This window comes from Geotrypetes seraphini, chromosome 7 (assembly GCF_902459505.1).
Source record: "Geotrypetes seraphini chromosome 7, aGeoSer1.1, whole genome shotgun sequence".
In the NCBI taxonomy this organism is placed as follows: domain Eukaryota; kingdom Metazoa; phylum Chordata; class Amphibia; order Gymnophiona; family Dermophiidae; genus Geotrypetes; species Geotrypetes seraphini.
The window spans coordinates 33,753,942-33,775,205 of NC_047090.1; the positions used below are offsets into that span (position 1 = coordinate 33,753,942).

At 37.3% G+C, this 21,264-nt stretch overlaps 1 protein-coding gene across 3 annotated transcripts in view; it reads left to right on the plus strand.

The window, feature by feature from the left end:
• CEP290 (centrosomal protein 290) overlaps positions 1-21,264 on the plus strand; it is a 283,184-nt gene that overhangs the window by 27,759 nt on the left and 234,161 nt on the right. For all 3 annotated transcript variants that reach the window (XM_033953471.1, XM_033953470.1, XM_033953472.1), the window contains exons 5-11: positions 826-872; positions 12,633-12,776; positions 14,802-14,855; positions 16,590-16,742; positions 17,030-17,212; positions 19,790-19,879; positions 20,825-20,947. In XM_033953471.1, coding sequence (XP_033809362.1) covers positions 826-872; positions 12,633-12,776; positions 14,802-14,855; positions 16,590-16,742; positions 17,030-17,212; positions 19,790-19,879; positions 20,825-20,947 — 794 coding nt within the window. The remainder of the gene's footprint in view (positions 1-825; positions 873-12,632; positions 12,777-14,801; positions 14,856-16,589; positions 16,743-17,029; positions 17,213-19,789; positions 19,880-20,824; positions 20,948-21,264) is intronic.

Genomic DNA, 21,264 nt, shown 5'->3' on the forward strand with positions numbered 1-21,264 from the left:
ATGTTCTTCTTATGGTTCAAATATATTTTATTGAGCCAAACAAGATAAGTAAAGAATACACAAGATGAAGCACAAACAAGCTCAAATTGTGTTGTTATACAAAACCCCACACAACTCCCCCCTGTTTCCCCCGATCACCCTTCCCCCCAAGCAAGTCCCCCCATACCACCCCCCCCCAGGTCCTTCTTCCAAATGCCACAGCAACAGAGGTGAAAAATTAACACAAGATAATACAGGCATACTACCTGTAACAGAGTGATACAGGTGAACCAGAAATCAACAGTTAAGCAATCGGCTGCGAGCCAGGGGAGTCATGGTAGTCCAAAAAGGTTCCCAGGTGCGCTGTTTATGTTTTTTTTAAAATTAGAATCCTTTATTTCTATAAAAATACTAAGGGCTCCTTTTACAAAGCTGCACTAAGGCCTTAACGCGCAGAATAGCGCGTGCTAGCCGCTACCGCCTCCTTTTGAGCCGGCGGCAGATTTTCAGCTAGCGCGCGCTAATCCAGTGCGTGCGTTAAAAACGCTAGCACACCTTTGTAAAAGGAGCCCTAAATATTAACAGTTACTTGATCTCCCTGTTCAGGACTATGGGATGCCTGAATTGGTCAATGTTGGAGATAGGATGCTGGATTGAAGGACCATTAGCATGACTAGCTTCTTAAGTGCATGTGAAACTTTTATAGTTTTATAGCCAACTGTATATGATTGCATGATCAGTCAGGTTTTTGAAAGTAAATTTTTTATAAATTATTTTTTATTCTTTTTTGTGATATTGTATTGGAATGTGCTAATGGTAAATCATGGTTTCATTTTGTTCAAACAGAAAGCCAATTGAAAAACAAAGTTAGGAAACTGGAAAATGAACTTGAGGTATGCTTGTCCTTAGTACTGTTGTTATTTTGCTGTGGCATGTAATGTAATAGCACAGATTACTACAGTGGATGAGTTTATAGTGATCTTTGTTCTCTAACAACCATGGGAGCAATTTCCCAAAATTTTTCCCTCCAGACTGGCACAGAAGGATGGGTTTACGCTCCTCTTCCAGCAGGTGGAGACTGAGAACACACTGAATTCTCCCTCTGTATCCACAGGGGTTAAGTGCAGAGCCGGACTGCGAAGTGTGAAAAATTGCAAATAACTTTTCAGCCGGCTCTCACCCACCCCCGCCTCCCTCCTGCGTCCCCAAAACTTTTTCACAAATTTTTTGCCAGAGAAAGCTAATAATTCCCTGTCTCTGAGCTTGTTCAATTTTAATAAAGGCTTCACTATTCTACTTTTAAACAAATCTGGATATGAACCTTCTGAAAATGATTTACTGTATCAGTCAATACTGCTGCTTGATTAGCTATGTGCCAGGAGGATGTCTGCCCACTCCCGCCTCCCTCCTGCGTCCCCGGAACCTTACCTGGTGGTCTAGCGGTGAAGTGGGGCAGGAGCGATCTTCTTATGCTCCTGCCCTGTGCAGAGAGGTCATCAAAATGGCTGTCGTGAGTTCCCGTTGTAGTCACTGCAACAGGAACTCGCAGCACTGGCTATGGCTTAGAGAGCCTGTGGGGTGCTTTTCTTTTCCTCAGAGGGTGTTACACTCAGGCGGCTGAGTTCCTCCTCCCCTCCCTCCATTTTTCCCCCTTTCCTTTTCTTTTTGCCTAGTGGTGCCTCATGCTTTTTGAGTATTGACTACATCTTTGAAGATCTTGGGGAGGTCTGCTCTTTTATTTTCAGTTTGTATCACACTTTGGGGGGAACAAAAGCAAGGAGATGCAGCACTTGAGCAGATGAGTTCCCCCCCCCAAAGAATTTGTAGATGTGCCTCGGCTTGCTCTTAACCACCTGTTCCTGTCTGCAAATCTAGAGTTCCAGTGGGTTCTACCTGTCTGCCTAGTGGAAGGCATATTGATCTTTTTTCCTTTTGCTCCGGACACTCTTTGCCTTGAGTTCCTACGACATGTTGACGGCACCTCAGCAGTGTGTTTCTTGCTCCTAGTTGGGCACTGAGGCCTCCGGCTTCAGCAACTTCTGTGCAGCTCTGGTTTAAAGTCAGCCATTCTGCCTGCAGCTCCATTGTCAGTCAACTGTTCACTGTCAGCAGTTTCTGGGCAGTTCCCGGTGTTTTGTAAACCGCTCTGCCTGCAGATTCTCTTTGTTTAGTCAGCTGCTCTGCCTTTTTTTAAAGCTGTGGAGAGGCCCTGGGATTCCCCTGCTGCCGCTATTGATCGGGCCGGCATGGATGGGGAATCCCTTACCACGATGCAACAGCGCTCCTGTGGAGAGGCCCTGGGATTCCCTTGCCGCCAATAGTGATTGGGCCAGCATTGACGGGAACCCCCTTACTGCATATGTAATGTCGGTCGGCCAGCTTGAGGAATCCCTTGCTGCGTCTCTGACTGTGCTCTGGGAATCCCTTTTCGCCACGTACTCTCTCACTGGGAATTCCCTTGCCGCCGAAGTGGTACGGCTGAGGCTCCACTGGGCATAGATTTGTCCAGGCTTCTGAAGAATTCCAGGAGCTCTTTGCTCAGTTGGATGGGCCTAAGCAGGCCCTCACTTAGACGTCCTTCTCCGGCAAGGGCTTCGCCAAGTGGTCCAGTCCTTCCCAATGCTCCTGATTTGTGCGGATGCGCTATGCTTGCAATAGAAGGCCCCAGATTCTTCCTCCCATTTTTAGTCAGATTCTTCGGACTCCTATTCTGCGCTCTGGTGGAGGACATAGTGGGGTGTTATGTCCCCTGGTAGCAAAGGTAGTGGTCCTTGCCATTGGTCACAGAACACGATTCCAATAGATGGTGGTTCGGCATTTAGGTGCCCTGACGACACAGGCTTGATATTCTTTTTGAAACTAAGCTTGGCTCTCACAGTCCTGGCATTATCTGCGGGAATTTGGTGGCCTGGACCCATATTTTGTTGGTTGGCATTCTTGAGTCATGGGCCAGGCAAACTCTGGTGGATCAGGAGCTGCCCCCAGATTGAAAAGAGGCTTTTTGCCTTCGCTGAGCATATGTGGCTAGGCACCAGTTCTGGTTTTAGGGCTGTTTCTACATCTTAGCTTGGTTGGTTTCCGTTTTAGGTCTATTTCTTTTTTTTTTTTTTTTTTAATAAATATTTTTTATTCTTTTTTTAAATTCTTGCATCAAGTGAAATACATGTAATACATTCAATTATGAAAAAACACTTGAAATTATTATTAAATGTTCTTACAATGTGAATTAAATAAACCCTTTATCTGAATTTTATATCATATTAATATTACAATAGTTTTCCCTCCCTACCCCTTCTATATATTCTATACATGTGTTATTATATCTGATCAGTAGAATAATTTGTCAATGGTCCCCATATTTTATTAAATTTTTTAATATAACCTTGTTGTAATGCCAATACTTTTTCCATTTTATATATATGACAAATTGAATTCCACCAAAAAGTGTAATTCAATTTAGTGTAATCCTTCCAGTTCTGAGTAATTTGCTGTATGGCGACCCCTGTTAAAATTAATAAAAGTTTATTATTATTAGCTGAAATCGGACTTTTTGTTCTCATTGCTGTTCCAAATAATATTGTATCATATGATAGTCCAACATGATTTTCTAATAAATTATTAATTTGGGGCCAAATTAATTTCCAAAAGGAATTAATGCAGGGACAAAAGAATAGTAAATGGTCCAATGTCCCCACTTCTATCCTACAATGCCAGCATCTATTAGATCTATTACTATCTAATTTTTGTAATCTCGTAGGGGTCCATAAAACTCTATGTAATAAAAACAACCATGTTTGACTCATAGATGCTGATCTTGTAGTATGTATTCTCCAGGACCAAAATTTTTGCCATTGAGATGGAAAAATTATCTGTCCTATCTCAATACTCCAAATATCCCTAAGTCCTGATCTCTTTTTTTTGTTTAAAAATTCGTTTATTTTCTTATACCATTTTGCGGCTTGGTGTCCTAGAAAATCCGCTTGAAAACAAAGGATTGGTAAACTATATTGAGTGTTAAGATTCTTCCATTCAGGGAACCCTTCCTGAATGGCCTGCTTCAATTGCATCCATTTAAAATATTGTGTTTTTTCTAATCCAAATTTTTGTTGCAATTGTGAAAAACTAAGCAGTGATCCATTTACTATTACATCTTTTAAAGTACGTATACCTGCTTTTATCCATTGTTTCCATACTATTTTAAATCCACCAATTTTGATCCTGGAGTTTACCCAAATAGATTGATTTAAAGATTTAGCCAATGGATCTGTTGATAAATTGCTTATAAATCTTAATGTTTTCCATGTATCTATTAGAATTCTATGATCTTTATATCTCCTAGGTATTGTTATACTAATGAAATGTTCTGGATGTAAAGGGAACATGAGGCGCCATTCTAAATATAACCAGTCGGGTACATTTTCCATGAGATCTGGGAGGATCCAATACATTCCCTGTCTTAAAATATAGGCTTGATGGTACCTATAGAAATTTGGAAAATTTACCCCTCCTTCCTTAATTGTTTTTTGTAATGATGCTAAAGCGATTCTTGGTCTTTTACCAAACCAAACAAATTTTGTTAGTATACTGTTTAATTTTTTATAAAATGACCCCTGAAAAAATATTGGAATCATACTCATTTGATAACAAACCACAGGTAAAATCATCATTTTAATTGTTTGGATTCTTCCCCACCAAGAAAGATGTAAAGGATTCCATTGCTCGCACATTTCTGTTATTTTCTTTAATAAAAGTTTTTCATTCTCTTTAACTGTGTCATCAATTGTATTTTTTATAAGAATACCTAAATATTTTAGTCCTTCCTCTTTCCATTTAAATGAATATGAATCAAATAATCCTTTGGTGCAATGGATATTAATTGGAAGAACTTCAGATTTTTCCCAATTGATTTTATATCCAGAAAACTTTCCAAACTTTTCTATTAAATTAAGTAGATGTGGAATGGTGTCTTCTGGTTCTCTTAAATATAATAATATATCATCTGCATATGCAGATAATTTAAATTCCCAATTAGAAAATGTGATTCCCTTTATTCCCTTAGTTTGATTTATTGCAATTAATAAGGGTTCTAGAACGATATCAAAAAGTAAGGGAGATAAAGGACAACCTTGTCTAACTCCCCTTAGCAAGTTAAATTTATCAGATAAGTTATTGTTTATATTTAATCTTGCTCCAGGGGAGCTATATAATGTTTGAATCATTTTAATAAAACCAGGTCCTATACCAAACCATTCTAGAGCTTGATACATAGACTTCCATTCTACTCTATCAAATGCTTTTTCTGCATCTAATGATATTAGAAAAGCTGGATCATTCAAATTTTTTGCTAAATTTAGAGAATGAAATGCTAATCTAGTGTTATGTGAAGAGTGTCTTTTAGCAACAAATCCTGTTTGGTGTATATCAATAATAAAAGGAAGAGCTTTTGCTAATCTTATAGCTAGCACTTTAGCAATTAATTTAGCATCTACATTCATCAAAGATATAGGCCTATAATTTGTTATCAATGTCGGATCCCTGTTTGGTTTTGGTAAGACAATTATAACAGAATCAGCCATAGTTCCTGATATATTTCCATTATTTATTTGATATTGATATAAATTTAATAGATAAGGTAATAAAATATTTTGAAATGTTTTGTAAAATTCAACAGTATATCCATCTCCACCTGGAGCGGATCCAACTCTAAGAGCTTTCAATGCTGATTCTACTTCTTTTAAAGATATATGTTCTTCTAAACTTCCTTTTATATGATCCGGAATATTTGGTCCAATAAATGCCTTTAAAAATTCTATACCATCTTTTTCTTTATTTTCATAAGTATCAGAAGTATATAAATCCTTATAAAAATCAAGAAACTTTTTTATAATATCTTCATTACTAGTGTGTGTATTGCCCCGTTTATCCTTAATTGCAATAATCTTAGATTTTCTTTTTTTTGCTTTAATAAAATTTGCTAATAATCTTCCATTTTTATTTGAATTTCCATAATACTGTACTTGCCGACAGAACATATCTTTCCTTACAAATTGAGAAGAAATCTCATTATATTTAACTTTTGTTTTTAATAATTTCTGCAATGTATCATGTTCCCATTTAATAATTAATTTTTGTTCTAATAATTTAATTTCTTGTTCCAATTGTATAAATTGTTTTTTAAGTTGTTTTTTCATATATGCAGAATATGATATGATATTCCCTCTCATTGTTGCTTTATAAGCGTCCCATAAAATTTCAATGTTTATGTTATCCGAATTATTGAATTGAAAGAATTCATGCATTTTTTCTTTAATATTTTCTATAAATTTTATGTCTGCAAGTAAAGCATTATCAAATCTCCAAATTGGTTTAGAATAAACTGATATATCATTCTGCAGATCAATCCACACACCAGCATGATCTGATATAATAATAGGATCAATAATTGCTTTCATCACTTTTTGTGCTATGTTATTAGAAATGAATATATAATCAATTCTTGAAAAGGATTTATGGACCTGAGAACAGAAAGAATATTCTTGATCATTAAAATGAAGGATACGCCATATATCTACTAAATCACAAGTTTGTATCAAATTATCTAATCCTAATGATTTCATAATTTTACTTGGTTTTTTATCCAGAATAGGATCCATTACAGCATTGAAATCTCCAGCTACTATTAAATTATTAGCAGCCAGTGGTAGTAATATCTGCTGAATATTTTTGAAAAACTCCATTTGATTTGAATTAGGAGCATATAAATTAAATAAGTCCAGGGTTGTATTCCTCAGATCCATTTTAATATGTACCCATCTTCCTAATGGATCAAATTTTATTAACTTAAAATCTGCTATACATTTTTTATTTATGAGAATAGCTACTCCTGCTTTTTTTCCAACAGCCGGTGCAAAAAAACATTTGGACACCCAACCTTCTTTTAGTTTATTAGATTCAATACCTGACAAGTGTGTCTCTTGCATGAAATAAATATCAGCTTTTTGCTTATGAAGAAAATCTAGTATTTTCTTTCGTTTGATTGGATGGTTAAGACCATTGACATTAAGAGAATAAATTTTAAGAGCCATTTAAATTAATAAGTAATATTTGAAGTAAAATTCTATAAATATATTTTTGATCAGATATCCACACATGTTTAATATTTATTCTTTTATTTATTATTAAACCCTTACTTTTAAGATTTTCTTTAATTAATTTCATCTCCCTTTTCCTACCCCCCTCCCTTCCCTCCCCATTTAGCAAAAATAGTGTATACTTGGCAACACGCATATCAAGATCAGCCATAACACACTCCAAGAAGACCCTTTAGCTTTCCAAATACAGTTTAAGTCATTAAATATTTAAATAATATTAAAATGTAAATAATCCATATGTATTTTTCATACAGTTCTTCACTGTCAGTTTAATTTCCATCCTATAAATTCACATAGAATTTTTCTTTTTTCAACCATCTTTATTTTCTCTTCTTTATTAATTTCCAGGTACTTTGGTTAGATTATGAGCCTTCGGGACAGTAAGGGAATTTTTTAAGTACCTTCTTACTTCTCATTTATAATCTTAATGTATATTTTCTTCAAACCGCTTAGAACCTAACGGATGTAGCGGTATATAAGAAATAAATTACATTACATTACATTACATTATATATCTATGAATTCAGTCAGTTTCATATACATTTCTTAGGATATTTTAAAATTCTATATTTATTACCATTAATTCATTAATAAATAAATAAATATAGTATTTATCTTTTATTATATCCCAAAAAACTTTTTCCTCTCATCTTATATTTTATTATAGTAATATCATTAATATGGGAACATAATGATATAGGAACAATAGTTTCACAAGTAAAGAATCTCCCCCCCCATGAGAGAACACTACTAAAATCACACACCAGGCATATACATCGTTTCTCCACTTATCTGATTCTCTCTTTATCTCTTCTCATTTTTATTTTCTTCTTTTTCCTTGTCTTCTTTCTTCTTCTTTTCCTAAAGAGATTATATTGAATAGTTCTTTACGATCTTCCAAAGTTCTTGTAATCCATTTTCTGATTTCTTTTTCTTCTTTTTTCTTCTTATATTTTATATTATATGTTCATGTTGTGTTTCCGGTATGAAAAAAATCCATTTCCTGTGTTCCTCACGCATAGACCTTCGGGATTGTAAGTTTTTAGATTTTTAAGTCATTTTGAAGAGAGAAGAGGGAATACAATTCAAACAAGTATATATATGTGTCCGGTGTGCGACCCCGCAGCAGTCTCACCACAGGAAAAGAAAAACCTCACCCGAAAAACCATCCCCCTCAATTTTTTTTTTTTATCTCTGATATTCCCACCAATCTATTCTGTCTGTAATAAATTTCAAAGCAGGCTTTTAGTTATATTATCTTTTCTATATTACATTCATTTAAATTTATGTTAACTTTCTTTCTTTTCATATTTTATATTATAATTATAATTATTTCCTGTTAAACTTACAAACATATAATTGCATTAAGCCTTTAAAAATTTTTTTTTTTTGCATTTTAGAATGTCTGTTACATTCTAATTCTATTGTAAGAGAGACGTTGAAAAGAATATATTTGAAGCTAATTAAAAACATTCTAAATCGTTGCATTTTGAAATATAGTAAATTCTTTAAAGTTATTTTTCTCTATATAATTAATATATGATGATATATATAGTATAATATTTTTCCCAACATTTCTAATTAATAAATTAAAGACATATTATTCAAAATTAGGATGACATAGGTATTTCTTGAGTTTGAATAAATTTCTCTAGTTTCTCAGCATCATCAAATGTAAAAGTTTTATTTCCGATGGTAACCTTCATGTTTGCAGGATACATTAATCCAAACTTTGCACCTAATTCTCTTAGTTTTGGCCTCAATTCCAACAACTTTTTCCTTTTTATCGCTGTGTTTTTAGCAAAATCAGGAACAAAGTGGATATAAGCATCTTGATATTTAAGACCTTTATTTTGCTTTGCTAGTTGAAGTATTTCTAAGACCTGTTGGTGGCGCAATAGTTTGAATATTGTTGATTTTCTCCTCTCTTCATAGGCACTCTATGTGCTCTTTCTACCTCTATGGGATATTTTGTTTTTATCGGAAGCAGTTTGGGTAACAGATTTTCAATAAAGACTACCGGATTTCCCTTTTCTGCTCCTTCTGGTAATCCAATCAAACGGACATTACTTCTTCTTTCTCGATTAGAATAATCTTCAATTTCTTTAGTAAGTATTTCTATTTTTTTTCTTTCTGTTCGACTGTAACTTGCTTCTTCTTCTACAAGCATCATTCTTTCTTCTAGATTATTTGACTTTAATTCCAGGAGATCCATTTTTTTGTTTAGCATTGAAACGTCCTCTGATATATTCGTAACTTTTTTTGTTAAAACTGATAGCATTTCCTTTATTTCCTTTAGTTCTTTTATTACTTCTATATCTGTCATTTTTGAACCTGTCTCCTGTTCCGGTTTTGCTCTTTTGCTGCTACCAGCCAGCGCAAAGTCATTCTTGTTTTGTTTTCCTGTTGCCATCTTTTATCTTATCTTCTTTATTTAATCCAGGCTTTTTTTTTCTTATTTTTTTTTTAATTCTTTTAGACTTTTTGCAGACTTTCAAGGTCTTTTTCTTGGAGCTCACTTATTAGCCAACCTTCCTCATGCGCGTCCAAGCCACGCCCCCCAGGTCTATTTCTTTTAGAATTGCACTGGCCTAGCCATTGTGGGCTAAAGTGTTTTCCCTGGTCTTGGTTTTCCTGGTGCAGATACGGTGAGCATTCATCATACTCTTCAGTGTTGTTCACTCTCAAGGCTGTGATTCTAATGTTCCCTCAGGAGATTCACACTGGCAATATTTCCTTTGTAGTGCCCGAGAAAGAGACTCTAAAGTCTGTGATCCTGGCTGTTCTGCCTGGGAAGTTTCTCTCGACCTCACAGAGGCGATCATCCTCTTTCCCCCTTCAGGGATGTCATTGGTTTGCATGTTACACAGGCCATGTGATTGTGGTGGTTCCAGATTGGCCCAGGTGCTTGTGGTTCAGGGATCTGGTTCGTCTGGTCCATCTTCTTGTGGCAGATCCCCTTTCTCTGCCCTGCTCAACCGACCTTCTGACTTGGGGTCCCATGTTAGATCTGGGTCCCTCTTGTCGAGTTCTCCTCTTGGACTTTTCACAGGAGTGGGTGGTGCGGTGGCCTGTTCCTGCCTTCCTTTCTTCCTAAGGTAGTTTCCCCTTTTCTTGTGCATCAGACAGTTGCCCTTCCAGTTTTGGGTAGTCAGGAGGGTTCTTTAGAACAGAGGCAGTTATGCAAGTTAGATGTCCACAGTATCCTCCGCTCTTATGCAAAAAGACATTAAGAGTTTCAACAGTCAGATCATCTTTTTATTCTCCTAGCTGGCAGTCGTAAGGGGGAAGGTGTCCCTAAGGATTCGATTGCATGCTGGATCAAAGAGGCTATCACTTTGGTGTACCTTCTTCAGAAGAAACCAGTTCTGATTTTTTCATAGCTCATTCCACATGAGGTCAGACAGTGTCCTGGGCAGTGAGTTCTCTTGTGCCCCTGGAGGATATCTGTCAGGCTGCAGTTTGACATTCTCTGCATTCATTTGTGCATCATATGGGGTGGACATTCAGGAGCGTCAGGATGCTCTTTTAGGTGAAAACGTTTTTGTGGCGGCCCTTCGGGGGTCCCATTCATGATGGGTACTGCTTTGGTATATCCCATCCATCTTGTGTTGGTCTGGACTGGAGGGATGCTAAAGAAGAAGAAATTTAGGTCTTACCTGCTAATTTTCTTTCTTTTAGTCCCTCCAGACCAGTACAGAGCACTCCCAGTGTTTATTCTTAATTCAGCGAGGAGTTGGGTTTTTTTTGTTGTTGTTGCTTTTTTATCTCTTGGGAATTTGAATGTCGTTTTTTGTTCTTTTGCCTTCCTTTTTTTTTCCGGGGTTGTTGCAGAGCAGTAGCATCTGGTTTGTCTGGTGTAGCTGCCAAACTGTTCCGATCCTTCTCCAACAATTGTTTTATGCTAAAAAAAAAACAAAAAACCCAAAATCCTTTTAGTTTAGAGTTTCTGTTCTTCCAGCTGGGATATTTGTATTGTTCCTGCTTGGCTATTTGTCAGATTGATTCTATAGGGGACTGCACAGCCTACTTGTACTGTTAGAATTCAATGTCTCCACCTGCTGGCAGAGAAGCGTAAACCCATCTGTCTGTGTTGGTCTGGAGAGACTAAAAGAGAGAAGATGCGCAGGTAAGACCTATTTTCTCTTTTTGCCTAAGGAAAAATCCCTGCTGAAAACTGCCTCCTTTCACTATGAAGGAGATAAGAAATTTGCCCTTTTTTAAAAAAAATAATTTCTTTATTCATTTTTAAACTTACATCAAGTGTACAGTAAATATCAACCAAATATAATACATCACTTGAAAAATTTTCAATATCATACACCAAGAAGATTTAACCCCACCCCCCTCCCAAATTCATATACAACTAATATATACCACATGAAAATAATATCTTACGACAATCATCTATATATTCTTAATGGAAAAACAAGAAATCCCCCTCCTCAAATCCACATGTGTATTAAGATTGGGAAAAGTGTAACTTATTCATTACTATAATTTAATAAAGGTCCCCACACATCCTTAAATTTATTATAATAACCTTTTTGAACAGCCAATGCTTTTTCCATTTTATACAAATGACAAACTGAAGACCATTTTTAAGATGAGACTAGAAAAGCAAACTTTGGACCTTCAGTTGATGAACTGAAAAATGCAAGGTTGCTGATCTCTTATCTCCTATTTCTCTTCAACTTGTCCTGTATCACCTTAATTCACCCATTTGGTACTGTGGCCTAAGAATAACCCCAAAACTGAAATAGTATAAAGAGAAGGCTTAGGCCTCCTTTTTACTAGGCGGTATTAGCGAGTGTCGCGTGACAACCACACCGAAGCTCATAGGGATTTAAAGGGCTTTAGTGCAGTTATCACGTTGCGTACGCTAATCACCTTAGTAAAAGGGAGCTTTAGATGCTATTCAAGCATCCATTCTTCTCTCCCTTTCAAAATTTCTGTTTATTTCCACTGAAGAGTCTCCACTTCCATGCTTGTCTTCAGCCTCCTAGCAAGTATAGACACCGAGGGAGGCCAATATTTAAAGCAATTTAAATGGCCAGGAGAGGTTTCTGGCCTTTTAGATAGCTTGCCTGGAGCTAACCAAGCATATTCAGTGGCAATTAACCAGCTAATTTGTGGTTGGCATGGAGGCAGAGTTGACACTTTGAGTGAGTTAAGTGCTAGTGTTCAACACTTAACCGCATATGTTTTATCTGGCTATGTATATCCGGATATTCAATGCTGCTCGGATGTGGCCCAGCATTGAATAATGGGGTATAAAGCTATCAACAGCCCAAAAAAATTGTTGACTGCTACTAGCTACCTCTGACTTTTCTGTCAGGCAGTATTATAGAATGATTTGCTGAGAAACACACAAAAAAGAAGCAGCCTGGAACGGACATGAGCTTTCATATTTTATAAAGGTACAAGTTGTGAGTCTTGGCAGGAACAGCTGGAGATGGATTTTATTTCATTATTATTGCTTATTTGCAACATTTTCCCGAGATGGCGCAACTGTCCGCCGGTGGACGTGATACACGGTTTTTGCGAGATGAGATCCGGCAGCTAGAAAATCAGTTGGAGCAAAAAGATAAGGAGCTAACTGAAATGGAGAGAGAGCTGGAGAAGGAGAAGAAAGTAAATGAACAAGTGAGCACCATTTTAAAATACGTATGTTAGTAAGATGAAATAGGGTTAATTTGCTGAGTACACATAAGCTATTAACTAAGAAATGGGCTTAGTGTGTGCCCTTGCATTGGTCTTTTCCACGCTCAAGACCCATTTCTTGCATGGCCATTTAAAGGCCTTTTATGCATTTAGTGCATGTAATGTATATGTACAATAATGTTAGCATTAGTGTGTGGACATTTTTTTAAAAATTACCATAGGAGCTTTTACCACTTCCTATTTAGGGGATGGTAAGGGCTCCCACTAGCTGGATAGTGTAGGAATGCTATTCTCTGCCCATGCCATTCCCTTCAAAAATAAGAAAATACCCCAAATTCCGAATAAGACTCCTTATGTTGTACGTGCAAATCAGTATGCACAATTGATTTGCGTGCACAGTTTAGTTGCTTAATAAGCCCAAATGATAATTTATGCTAATTGGCACTAATTAAAAGTTCTGCACACAACTTTGTATGCATAATATATAAAGTGCTACATGCCAGTTCTAGTGTGTGAATCTGGAAAGGGGCGTGGCCAGGGGAAGAGCAAAGGCCGATCAAGGGCGTTCCTAGAATTTATGTGCACTGTTGTAGAATACACCAGATATTTGCACAAGTTAGGCACAGGCATTTAGGCTTGGTTTTTCTTGATCTAAAAATTGTGATGTGCACTTGTGCTTAGCACAATTCTATAAGATGCACATATCTTTTGTAGAATCGCACTAAGCACCGTTCTAGTCAGCACTGATCTTTTGGGTGCCATGTATAGAATATGGCCCTCAGTGCACATGTAGGGCCAGATTCTGTAAAGAACACCTAAGCACGCCTATATTGTAAGCTCTGATCTGCGCGGTTGTCAATCAGCTGCTAGGCGTCGCTTGTAGAATCATGCCTAATGGCACTTGTGGACTTGGGCATCACTGGACACTGTTGAGATAGCTACCAGTACATTAGGCTATTTTTAACTGGGCGTAATTTACAGGTGCCTATCTTGCACGTCTAGCGACTCTTAAGTTTACCACATCTATTCCCCGCCCCTAACAATGCCTACTTTTCAGGTAGGCCTTGGAGGGCATTTTAACTTAGATGCCACTCTTGAGTTTCATGCAGAACAACCCACCTAATTTAACATTTTAGCACTGACTTTGAAATAGTGTAAAATATATGTGTACACTTCTCCCTCCATATTCGCGGGTTCAGGACTTGCGACTTCAGTTGTGCGCAAGCTTCTAAACCCTGACCCTCCCAGACCTCTCCACTCCGTACCTGGTGGCCTAGTGGTGAAAAGGGGCAGGAGCGATCTTACTACACTCTTGCCCCGTGCAGAGCTGACAATAAAAATGGCTGCTGCGAGTTCCCGCTGTAGTCTCGTGATAACACGGAAACTCGCAGCAGCCATTTTTGTTGTCAGTTCTGCACAGGGCAGGAGTGTAGGAAGATGCGTTCCTGCCCCGCTTCACCGCTAGGCCACCAGGTAAGGTGTGGAGAGGTCCGGGAGGCGGGGGGTGGGTCGGAGTCGGCCCTAAAAGTTATTTGCAATTTTTCCATATTCACAGGTTGACTCTGCCCCTAACCCCCACAAATATGGAGATAGAAGGTAAAGGAAAATATTTGAGCAAGATAAATATTAAGTTAGCAGCCCTTGGATGATTTTGAGAAAGGTAGATCAAAGTATTTTCAGTTTGTTTCACAAGAAGGACGGTTTTCTTGAATATTGTATGGGTCACTGAGCATTTACCCAGCTAAAATTTCCAGGCTTCAGCTTTACAACACTTTTAATTATACTTGTAGTTAAAGGGGGTTGAGAAGGTAATGTGCTAGCAGGGGAATGTCATTTGAAATCACCTTGTGCACTTTCTGAATGTACTTTTATTTTTATAAAAGAACTTGTGGCCCTACCAACTTGATGGCTCCCCAGAAGTAAGAAAATTGTCCCTTGAGTTTCTAATTACATAGTTAATTATCATAATGGAAAACTTTCTGTTTATTTGTTTTTATGCACTCCTAGCTTGCTCTCCGTAATGAAGAAGCAGAAAATGAAAACAGCAAGTTAAGAAGAGAGGTTGGTGTTCACATTAAACATTTGAGATATTTTAAAACTAGGGGACAGTGACACATGCGTCAGATATATTTTGTCTTGTGTGCACGATGGCTCTGCATCTCCTGGTATTTTTAATTCTTGTGCTTTTTCCAGTCCAAGCTAAAAGTGCTGTATATGTAGTACACTCTGTGCTCACCTGGGAGAGTGTAGCTGGATTTACAGTACTAAGGGCTGGATTCAATAACCTGCCTGATCGGGTCCCGATCCCGGCAGGTCCGACTGATTCAGTAAACTTAAACATGCAGATGAGGGCGATCGGAGGAACGCCCCCATCTGCCTGCACAGCTCATGCATGCGCAGACCATAGGAGCAGCAATCTTTTTTTTTTTTTTAACTTTTAACTAAGGGGAAACGCCGCCACCTCCACTGACCCCAACCCGCATGGCTCCTAAAAGCTGGTCCCACTTTTGCCAGCTGCCGACCTCACAAAAAGATAAATGGAGCCCGTGGTTTTAACCCGCTTTAAACCTGCAGGTTAAAACCACGGGCTCGCTGGGCAGGGAAGGGCAGGAGAACAGCGATGCGGCAGAGGAAGATCGAGGCAGAGCAGGGCAGCATTCGGGGCGAGCAGGCAGGAGAGATTGCAGGGCAGAGAGCAGGGCTTCCAGTTGGAAAGACGTTTTCGACTGGTCCCCAGCAGTCGCTTCTTCAGGTGATTGGCCAGCCCAGTCGGATTGGAAATTTGGTGTAGTGAATTTGGTCGCTGTCCAATTTGCATGCGTTTCACCTCATTTGCATGCAAGGATTCCAAGCAGATCACAGGAGAGGTAAGTGAATCAGGCTGGAGGGAAATTTGATAGTTAAGTGGTCGCAAACCGATTGGTACACGAATATAGCCCTAAGTGAGATAAGCGAAGTGGGTGTCTGAAAAACCTTCTAGTCTGTAGCTCCCTTTTTGATGTGGTAAAATAATTTGGGGAGGGAGTGGTAAAACACAAAGGCCCCTATTTATTAAGCCACATAAGGGTTTTTTATCGCGAGTTGCTGTGGTAAAAGATCCAATGCTCATAGGAATTCAATGGCCTACAATTTAAAAAAAAACACCTTATGCAGCTTGTTAAAAGGGGGCTTTAAATACTTATATGATATGGGCTTGTATATTTGATTATATACATCTCTAAAATTTTAAAGCTTAATGATTATGTAATATTTTAGACTCGGAGTGTTGTATTTATTAAACTAAAGATTTGTAAATGGAAGAAAAAATGTTTATGGTGACGATTTCAACCTTATCAGTTATGTACCAGAAATTCGTCTGAAACTGCCAATTTAAATTGAACCTTAATGAAAATGCAAATTTAAGGTAAGAGTTGGATCATATATGCAATTTCAAGAATGTGTGTTTTGCTAACATGGAAATAGAAGCTCAAGAAGCAAATTTGGTTGCAAAACAATTCCAGGATCAATACTCTCCATTCTTTTATAACTTTACTAACCAGCGAAGACTGCAGCAGTTCTGGCTTAATTTCATATACTTTTTCTCATGACTACATTTGTTGCTTTTCCTTTTATTTTACTTTGCTCTTTCCTTTAATTTGAAGAAAAATCTTCAGAGGAAAAAGGTGAGGATCTGAGGCTTTCAGAGTCTTACTATATCCCTAGTAGAACGTACTGTATCCTACTTTTTTATATATTGTTTGCATTATGTCTTTTTTCATGAATTATTAATGTTTTTTTTCTTTTCTTTGTAAACAGAATGAGCAGCTCCGTCAGGACATAATTGATTATCAGCGTCAGATAGATTCGCAGAGGGAAACTCTCCTATCACGAAGAGGTGGTGATGCTGATTATAGATCTCAACTCTCCAAGAAGAATCTGGAGCTTGTGCAATACCTTGATGAAATTCAGGTTTGGGCACTGAAAGGATTTAGGCATTTGTATTAGATAATGGCACGGAGACAAATTTTTCCCTGTTCCTGCTAGAACTCATTTTCCCATTCCTGCAAGCTCTGTCCTCATTTGCACAAGCCTCAAGTACTTTAAAATCATGGCTTGTGCGGTTAAGGCAGAGCGTACAGAAAATAGGGCAGGAACAGGAACAGCGACAAAACTCATGGAGACGTGTCATTCTTTAATTTGTATAAAAACTGTAACTTTCCAGCCCAAATTAATACAACTTTGCGCTTAATCCCTAGAGTTTGACTGAAGCTAACGAAAAACTTGAAGTTCAAAACCAAGAAATAACAAAGAACCTGGAGGAATCTGTACAGGAGATGGAGAAAATGACTGATGAATACAGCAAAATGAAACTTCTTCTGCAACAGAGTGATATAACGACAGACCAGCTCAGGAAGGAAAAAGAGCAATATCGACTTCAGGTAAAATCAGATTGTCAACTCAAAAAATTACCTTGCAGATTGATTTTCAAATCTGTAATTACAGCGTATTGCTCACTGATCACACTTACATTCAAACTATTACAACAAATATCATGCAATCTCCTTCCAATCTTTATATATTTTCATATGTATTTTTTCAACCACTCATGGATCATCCGAGTCTACTGCAGTAATCCTTCATCCGTTTTTACAGAATAATCGCTTGAATAGTCATCGGCCCTTCATTCTTTTTAGTAGTTTCAATCATTTAAATTCTATTATAACTTAAGGTTTTTAAAAATATTTCTTAAAACACTTAGGCTCTCTTTTTACAAAGGCACGCTAAGCGTTTTAACGCAGATTTAGCGTGCGCTAAATCAATGCGTACGCTAATCGCCAACGCGTCCATAGGATAACATGCACGCATTAGCGTTTAGCGCGCGCTAAAAAGCTTAGCGCACCTTTGGAAAAGAGGGGGTTAGCGCAAGAACTTATCTCAGCTTGCTGAAGCTCTGTCGGTTGGGGACTTTTGCCGAAATGTTTCACCTCTCAGGCTGTATCGAGGCTGTCCCCGTTTACTATCGCATTCCCACATCTAGTCCATTTTAGTTTTTTTAGAAAAGATCTTGATTTTCAAAAACACATTGGAAATTTTTCCCTTCTTCTCCAGGGAGATTTATTTTATTTTTTTTAAATTTCCCTTCCTAGTACAGAGGGGATGTTTCTCTTTGAAAATAGACTTGCAGGCTTATGAGAATAAAGTAACTGGGCAAGCAAGCTTTAGGTCAATGAATTGCAAACTGTGTGCCATGGCAAGACTGCAGGTGTGCCGTGAGTTGCCAGCTGACTGCCTACAGAACGTGCCTCTCGCAGAGAGTGAGGAAGGAGATTAGGCTGGTGTTTATTTTTTTTTATTTTTTTTATTTTTATTTATTCATTTTTGTATTCTTACAACAAGTGAATTATATATATTATAATCAATTATTACATGACATTTATAATTACAAATAAATCATCTTATCATATGTAATAAATCCCTCCCCTTTTTTCATTTCCTATTTCCAAATAATATACATTCCCCCTCCCACTCCTATATATCTACTACCAATGTGCTATGAAATCTGATCATTAGAATAACTAGTCAATGGTTCCCAAATTTTCTTAAAATTATGAAGATTCCCTTGTTGTAACGCTAACACCTTTTCCATTTTATATATATGACAGACCGAGTTCCACCAAAATGTATAATTTAATTTGGTATAATCCTTCCAGTTTTGAGTAATTTGTTGCATGGCGACCCCTGTCAATATTAATAATAATTTATTATTATTTGCAGAAATCGGACTCTGAGTTCTCATTGCTGTACCAAATATTGCTTTAAAATTAAACAGGCAGGGAATTAATTTTAGTAAAGAGAACTTGATGCCTGATTTTTTCAGCACAATCTGCCCAAATTCAGCTAGATAACCCAGACAGGCCATGTGGTCTTTATCATCATTTTCTATGTTTTTTCCCCCAAATCTTTATTCATTTTCATTTCTTACATGAAGTGTACAATAAAATATCAATTAGATCATACAAATCACTTAAAACTCTAATCAAACATCAGCATAAATATATAAATAAAAACCCCTCCCCCTCCCATCCCTTCCAACAATAGTATTAAATTCATTCAATATTACATATATTATAAACAAAAATAGGAAAAATTATAACTCTAAATACCCTCCCCCCCTTCTAACTATGTTCTGTTATGTAAGAAGGTGTCTAATCATTACAAAATTCTATCAATGGCCCCCAAATCTTCTTAAAATTATTATAATTCCCCTTTTGTAAAGCAATTATTCTTTCCATTTTATATATATGGCATAGTGAGTTCCACCAAAAGGTGTATTTGAGTCTGGTCATTTTCTATGTTTTTATGAATTTAGTCTATCTGGCCTGCCATCAAATTTTGACCAGCTAGATTTTGGCAAATTTTGAGCTGATAACTTAGGCCCTCTTTACTAACCCCCTGTTTCACTAAGGTGCGCTATGTGTTTTAGCGTGCGCTAAATGCTAACCCCTCCATAGACTAACATGCACGCGTTTAGTGTGTGCTAAAACGCTTAGCATACCTTTGTAAAAGGAGTCCTAAGTCATTGTAGAGGTTTCTGCCATGCCCGAGGTGCTAGATGCTCCGACACTGCTCCAATGCTGATAGGAATTTGATGATCGTCGGAGCAGTGTCTGAGCATTTAGCACTCCAAGCCACTGTAGAAACCTTTACAGCAGCTTAGTAAAAGAGGGAGGGAGGGTAGTTCAGCTGAAAAGTCATCTAAAAGACCTTGAATATTGGGTTCTCATCCAAAGAAAAATAACCAACTGAGAAACTGAGTGCTTTTTAAAAATGAAAGATATGCTTTTAGTTATTGTGGGTTTGTAATCTTATTTTACTGCTACATAACCCTAAAGAGGTTTTATTTTGAGTCATTTGACATTCTGTTATTTTGAAGTGCCTCTTGCATTCAAACACAAATGTGTAATGTGCTTGAATTACACTGTGCATGTGTAAAACTGTTATGTAATTTACACTAGGTGCAGGAATTATCAGCTCAATTACTAGCCCGGAATGAAGAGGACGATCCGGTTATGATAGCTGTTAACACAAAAGTAGAAGAATGGAAGGTAATTTTGATAGCTGTTAACACAAAAGTAAAAGAATGTACCAGGGTATAGGATGTATTGTGAATTAGTAGGTAATAAATCGCTTATGTAAATTTTTCTTTGTTTGGCAATTTACTGTAAAGCACTAGTACAATGCAACAAAAATAAAACTTGAATGATCAGTTTCACTGAGACAGGTAAAAGAACAAATAGGACAGTTATTTAGAATCACTGCTGTTTTGGAGTGGGGTGGGAGGGAACTTGTATTAAAGTAGAAGTGGCTCTTTTTTTTTTTTTAATCTTTATTGAATTTCCAAACTACAATTGTGCAAGCATATAACATCTATGAATAATATTGCAAGAAAAGCACAATGAACTTACAGAGAATAATATACAATTATTTTCTCCCACCCTCCCTCCTAACAATCATGTAAAATAAAACTTACAAAAAACATTCCATAAATTTCCTTAATCCAATTCTAATGTAAATCCCTCCCCCCCTCCCTCCCACCCTGGATGTGTATGTTTAAAGGTCCATAAATAAAATCAGATATTATTCCTTACAAAATTTAGTAGAAATGGCTCTAACATGCTTGCAAATTCAAATTTGCCCTGTATTAATAGGTCTGACTTTACCAAGACATAAAAATAATCTACGAGTACTTTTAAAGCAATGCTTCCATTCACCTAGATCTGAAAAAGAAAGCCAATAACAGAGAGGGCGACACCTTTTTGGTCTAATGGTCCAAATGCAAACTTTTGAGACCTTTTCCTTTCTCATTTCTAACCTATCGACACCCAGCCAATGATTCCATGATTCTGAGGAAGCATCTAATTGATGGAGGAAAAGGAAATGATGAACACAAACACACACATGTAAACTTTCCAAAGGAATATCCAGTAAAATGGGGGAGGGGGAGTAACATTTGCCTGTTGCTGTTCAATAATTTGTTATATATTTTGCAGAGAATCTTGGCTTCTAAAGATGATGAAATTATTGAGTACCAACAAATGCTTCGTAACCTGAAAGAAAAGTTAAAAAATGCCCAGCTCGATAGCGACAAAAGCAATATTATGGCTCTCCAACAGGTAAGTCCAGGGACATATACCCATCCCACACCAAGCACATATGATTCATATACTAAAAAAAAACCCCAAACAAACAGTGATCAGAAAAGTGAAAACTTGTATTTTCCGAGGACAGGCAGCGATAAGCCCAGCACAATAAGCGCTCCCCAGTGTTCAAGCATTTGGAACCAGCCTACCACACGTGTGCATGTCTTCCCACATGCTGTTATAGACTAGACCAAGCTGGTCCTGCATAATATTTTTTCTGAAGAGGAAAGTTTATTCCTCTCCGTTTGTTTCAAGACTTTTTCATTCCATTTTCTTGTTCTCTTCTGTGT